A 6,640-nucleotide genomic window follows, 5' to 3' on the forward strand; every position below is an offset into this window, starting at 1 on the left:
TCTGCAGTCAAAAATCACAGTCTACAAAATCACCCATCTTAAGTTAAAATCACACATCTGCAGTCAAAATCACACAGTCTACAAAATCACACATCTGCAGTCAAAAATCACAGTCTACAAAATCACACATCTGCAGTCAAAAATCACACATTTTAGTCAAAATCACACATCTGCATTTAAAAATCACAGTCTACAAAATCACAAATCTGCAGTCAAAAAAAATCACACATCTGCAGTCAAAAATCACATATATTCAGTCAAAATCACAGTCTACAAAATCCCACATCTTAAGTCAAAATCACACATCTGCAGTCAAAAAAAAATCACACATCTGCAGTCAAAAATCACATATATTCAGTCTAAATCACAGTCTACAAAATCACACATCTTAAGTCAAAATCACACATCTGCAGTTAAAAATCACAGTCTACAAAATCACACATTAGCAGTAAAAAAAAAAATCACACATCTGCAGTCAAAAATAACATATATTCAGTCAAAATCACAGTCTACAAAATCCCACATCTTAAGTCAAAATCCCACATCTGCAGTCAAAAATCACAGTCTACAAAATCACACAGTCTACAAAATCACACATCTGCAGTTAAAAATCACAGTCTACAAAATCACAGTCTACAAAATCACACATCTGCAGTCAAAAATCACACATATTCAGTGAAAATCACAGTCTACAAAATCACACATCTTAAGTCAAAATCACACATCTGCAGTCAAAAAAATCACACAGTCTACAAAATCACACATCTGCAGTCAAAATCACACATCTACAGTCAAAATCACCCCGTCTACAAAATCACACATCTACTGTCAAAACACACATCTGCAGTCATGTGAACAAATGAGTGCTGCAGGGGTTTTGCTCTGAATGGACATTTAAAGATTCACATATAACACTTTATACATAAAGAATATAAAACAGGGCTTTAAACCCTAGGAATGCAGTTTTTTTTTAAAGAAATTGCACTTAACATTCACTGAATTTTGCATGTTGACCTCAACATTGAATTCAACATTGTATTAGCATTGGCTTTATTCTGTATTGTTATGGGGTTTGCAGCGATGTTACCAACATAAAGCATGTGTAAATACAATTTAATACCCTGTTTTCAAGCATGAAAATGAAACCAATACAATGCAAAAAAAAAAATGCTGATTTGTAGTTATTGATTAATTCCTACATACTGTATTAAATTATATATTTCTGATATTTTTTATTAGAATTACTTTGCTGACAGGGTTAAATGTTCGAGATTGATGACATCACAAACTGTGTATTAATTAAAAAAATAATTGGCTTTCCTAGAAAGTGTCTAAACTATGTATTTACTTGTCTCTAAATGTTTTTTTAGCATATACATTAGCGTTCAAAGGTTTGAAGTTACTACGTTTTTTTATTTTTTATTAATACTTTTATTCAGAAAGGACGCGTTAAATTGATTAAAAAAGACAGTAAAAACAATAAAGATGGTCAGTAAAGACAAAAGATCTATTGCAAATGTTTTATGGGGTTTTTTGCATTAGTTTGCATCACAGCACACCAGGTTTCAACATTAATATTAATAATCAGAAATGTTTCTTGAGCAGCAAATCAGCATATTAGAATGATTTCTGAAGATCATGTGACACTGGACACTGAAGACTGGAGTAATGATGCTGAAAATTCAGCTTTGATCATAGAAATAAATTACATTTTAATATATATCCACATAGAAAACAGTTACTTTAAATTGTAAGAATATTTCACAATATTGCTGTTTTTACTGTATTTATGACCAAATAAATGCAGCATTGGTGAGCAGAAGAGACTTCTTTCAGATACATATAAAAAAAAGTCAATACACATTTGGGCATTATTAAAATAAAAATGACAGTATACACTATACACTATATTAGAGAAAACTTTTAAATGAACCCCAGAGGAAGCTACAGTACATGATGGAGAACTTACAGTCCACCAGCAGGGTGTTGTTTTGGATGAGAGGATGCAGTCTGCCGTAGGACACGCTGTCACTCATGTTATTACGTGATGACAAAACATTGATCAAAACCTGCAAAAACACATCAGAGTATGAGTTAATATACACTGATGCTAGTAGCAGAATGAAATGTGCTGGTGAACATCCACTTTTGACTGCAGATGTGTAATCTTGCCTGCAGATGTGATTTTGACTGCAGATGTGTGATTTGACTGTACCTGCGTGATGCCGCTCAGCGCCCGCTCGCCGTTAGAGGAGCCCAGTGCGACGTATGTGCCACACAGACCGATGGACGGCCTCACCGCGATCGGCGTCAAGAACGAGGCCGGCCTCTTGCCCGGCTCAATGCTGTTACGCTGATGAGAACACACAACCTGTTACAATCCTGACACATATCACTTAAAGGGATAGTTCACCCAAAAATGAAAAATGTGCCTGAAACCGAACAGTATTTATATCATTTTTTACCTCTAATACAGCACTATGTCCAACTGTCTTTGAGCGCGCGCACGGCATCCGGTGCGTGAGGTGTGTACGAGCTCTGGCGTAGTTTACGCAAGCGCCGGAAGTGATCTCTCGCGGGTATACGTCACTCATTGTTTGCACAGTTCACAGTCATTGTAGGTACGACGGCTAATCAAAATGGTACTTACTTGCGCTTATCCGGATTGTTCAAACCGACTTAAAACTAAAAGATTATCAACACACCCATTAACGTAAACTACGCCAGAGCGCGTACACACCTCACGTGCGCCCAAAGACAGTTGGACATAGTGGTGTATTAGAGATAAAAAAATGATATAAACACTGTTCGGTTTCTGGCACAAACCGATCGTTTCGTGTCTGAGGACATCAATGTGTCGTCACGAGCCGCAGGGTTTAATTTGGATTTGTCTGTGCATGTTTTTTTTACTCTCATAGATTTTGTTACCATTGCCATGCATTATACGACTGATAGACTGCAACAGTTAAAGTTACAAATCATCAAATGTGTTCTACTGAAGAAACAAAGTCACCTACATCTTGGATGCCCTGGGGGTAAGCAGATAAACATCACATTTGAATTTTTGGGTGAACTATCCCTTTAAGGTCCTTGCACACCGAGTCCGAAATCTTCGTATGCGTTTTTTCGTATTCGTCATCCTAAAAATTTGTCACGCACAGAAACCTTGCACACCGAGTCCAATGCGTATTAAACACAGGGAAGGAGACAAGAGGCCATTTTTTTTAATGGATGTCAATGGAAGAACAATATTTGAGAGAAATAGGCCTTTTATGTACATAGAAAAAGTCTTAGATCTTTGAGTTCAGCTCATGAAAAATGGGGGCAAAAACAAAAGTGTTGCGCTTATAATTTTGTTCAGTGTGGTATGACATAAAATAGCAGCAGAAAATTGCAGTTTAGACAATGTACTGTACTTTGTTGTACATTTGAGTTGTTTTAGTTCAAATGTTTTAAAATTATGTTTTACTAACTGTTTTCACTAGTTGGCAAATGTATGCCAAATGTGACAATTTAGTTAATATTAGCTGAAGAATAAGGGTGTTTGGTCTTATGTATGTCACTGGTGTTACATTGTGTCACTGGTGTTACTGTGTGTTACACATTCTATAAAATGTGTCACATGTGACATGAAAATAATTTTACATCTATTGAATTCTGCTACACTCAAGAGTTAAGATTTAAAGGATTGTATCATTACTTGTTTATAACTGTTTTTGTAATATTTTCATTGTTATAGCAAATACATGTTTGTGCAAATGAACTAACATCATTCAGTCACACTTTTAACAAACCTGATTAAAATAAATAAAACATAATCTCCTTATTTGTTGCATTATCATTATTTTTATGTAACTCTGACTACATGTGCTGAAAAAAAAGAGAAATAATATTTCATAAAAACCTTTAAAATTGCCAAAGAAGTAAGGTAACAACCAGTGACAAAAAAAGGGTACATGCGGTCTTTAAATAAATATACAAAAACTATAAAAAAATCATTAAGCTGTCATTTATGTGTATTCATAAAGTCAAAAGGCAATCGAATAATGTGGTCTAAGGTTAAATGTTAAAAAAAGAAATCAATTTTAAGACATCTTGCCATCCCAAAAGTGGACGTTTCTGTAGAATGACCCAACTGCACTATGCTGAATAAAAGCTTTTGGGAGGAATTAACTTATCATTTAATGAATCTACACTTGAACATGTTTTACACTATGTTTTACACTATATGAAATGCATGTAGATTTTACCTTGATAAAAATGTTATCTGCTATGACTGCTATGTGCATTTTTTTTTAAAGATATTTCTTTTACGGCTTCCAGATTTCAACAAATAAATTATATTTTAGTGACAAGTATCAGTGTTATGTATGCTCAGTGACCAGCAATATGTGCTCTTTTTTTGGTCTCACTTTATATTAGGTGGATGTAACTACTATGTACTTACATCAAAAAATAAGTACAATGTAGTTATTGTGTTCATATTGTATTGCAGAACAATTTTGCTGCTGTTGTGGTGGGATACGGGTGAGGTTAGGGACAGGTTTGGTGGTATGGTTTAAGGGTGGGTTAAACTGTAAGGGATTGGTCAACAGTGTAGCTATAAATGTAATTACAGAAATTATTTGAAACAAAGATAAAGGTGTGAACTTCAACATCATACTTTAATATATGAAGAAATGGTGCACTGTTAATGCCCGGGTTTTGTCGTGGTTGTATTTGCTGTGATGTTTTTATTTGATCTGTTTATGTCATGATGTCTTATAAGATCTGTCTGTTTGTGAGGCTGATGCTGCATAAATTGCCCTGTGAAGGGACAAATAAAGATATTACTACAACTATTATGACCAACTATCACTAAACAACAAAACACAGCTGTGGATCATTCAGGTAACAACACAGTGTTAAGAATCAAGGGGGTGTAAACTTTTGAACAGGGTCGTTTTTATGATTTCAACTATTATGTTCTCTTGTGGACTATATGTAAACATATTTTATGTGAAATATCTTATTCAGGTCAGTACTAAATAAACAATAACATGCATTTTGTATGATCTCTCTTATCTTAGTAAAATAATAAAGCAATACGCCCCAAGAAGCCGTGGTTTACAGTGAATTTATAACAGCTAAGGGGCGGTGTTAGGCACGGTGCGAAGCGGAGTAGTACGGTTTCACAGAATAAAATGGAGAAAACAAAGTGTAATGATATTAATAAAAACAGTATTCTTCCACCAAACAATGTTGTTCCTCAGAATCAGTTGTGGTTGCCGAACAATACACAGACGTAAACAAAGGTGTGTGTTTGTAGAGTAATTTACCACAGCTTCGTACTTGGCTCAGCCAATCAGAATCAAGCACCGGAACTCTCCGTTTTATAACAACACTTTGCAGATTCTGCAAGGTGCATGTAAACTTTTGACTTCAACTGCAAGTACAATGTAAAAACATGCCTGCACACAATAAGTGCACTGTACCAAATGATTCATTTACTTTTAATTTTAATTTATATCATTTTATATAACTGCACAGTAAAAAAAAAAAAAAAAATCATTACAATGTAACCTGTAAACGACTGCCGACCAGGTTGGAGCTAAAGTCTGCAGGACAGTGGCCTTCCAGGAACAGGTTTGGACACCACTGCTATAATAGATCTAATGGGACATTTCACAAAGTCATCCTATAATTTACAGGGAAAAACAGTACAATTATTCTCTGTGACATTTCATAATGATAGTTTCTCATTGAAATAGCTGTTGCTTCACTTTGCACATTGGGGTTTGCTGACACGCCTTTGGGGCGAAAAAGGGTTTTGGTGAGAGCGAAAGACTTTTGGCAAAAGTAGGGATGCACTGAATGTTCGGCAACCGAATAAGCGAAAATGCCGAATAATATGTACCGAACAATGACTAACGCGATCAAACAGAGGCATGCACTAATGCAGCAAACATGTCGGCAGTGTGAAAGTATTTAAAACTATCAGAGAAAATCATTACAAGCACGAAGCACCGACAGCGAGAGACTGTTTAGTGCTGCATCACACGTCTCCGATGAGAAGATGAGGTGGCTGATGCTGGTGGTTAGGCTACTGTAAGATGATTGAAATCGCGAAATGGCCTCAAACGAATAGTAAATAAACTGCAGAATGCTGCACGAATCGCATGTATTCTGACAGCGCTGAGCAAAAGCACTTTATTTGGTCTTCCAAATGCATTTAGGAGTCTTTAAGATTACTTACAACAGAACAGCAATGCATTTTATGGATGACCGTTTCGTGAACCTAGGAGAGGAGGTAATTCTGACTTTGCTATGACAATCTGGCGCTTCTGAATCAGCTACTGTTTTGTTATTAGTTTAAGTATTTGCTATTGACTGTTCAAATGCAGAGTTTTGCACATCGTGTGTGTGCGTGTGAGAGAGAGAGAGAGAGAGAGAGAGAGAGAGAGAGGGTCACACACAGTGGAGTCAGCGGTCTTAACCGTGGCTTGTGTACTGCAAACACATACCAGCTTCATCACTGTGTCTGTCACGAGACTCTGTTCCCCTTTCGGGCTCTGTCTTTACATTTATTTTGAAAGATGAAGCTCGCGATTATGGTAAGGGGCGTTACATTTCCGACGAGTGCTTGCGGTGTTCGGCCAAT

The 6,640-nt window shown here is 36.1% G+C and overlaps 1 protein-coding gene across 2 annotated transcripts in view; it reads right to left on the reverse strand.

The window, feature by feature from the left end:
- Positions 1 to 6,640, reverse strand: part of LOC107557492 (gamma-glutamyltransferase 7) — a 45,946-nt gene that overhangs the window by 6,586 nt on the left and 32,720 nt on the right. For both annotated transcript variants that reach the window (XM_016240922.1, XM_016240924.1), the window contains exons 13-14: positions 2,216 to 2,353; positions 1,970 to 2,069 (exon numbers count right to left, since the gene is read on the reverse strand). In XM_016240922.1, coding sequence (XP_016096408.1) covers positions 1,970 to 2,069; positions 2,216 to 2,353 — 238 coding nt within the window. The remainder of the gene's footprint in view (positions 1 to 1,969; positions 2,070 to 2,215; positions 2,354 to 6,640) is intronic.

This window comes from Sinocyclocheilus grahami, unplaced genomic scaffold (genome assembly GCF_001515645.1).
Source record: "Sinocyclocheilus grahami isolate Dianchi unplaced genomic scaffold, SAMN03320097.WGS_v1.1 scaffold604.1, whole genome shotgun sequence".
Lineage (NCBI taxonomy): Eukaryota > Metazoa > Chordata > Actinopteri > Cypriniformes > Cyprinidae > Sinocyclocheilus > Sinocyclocheilus grahami.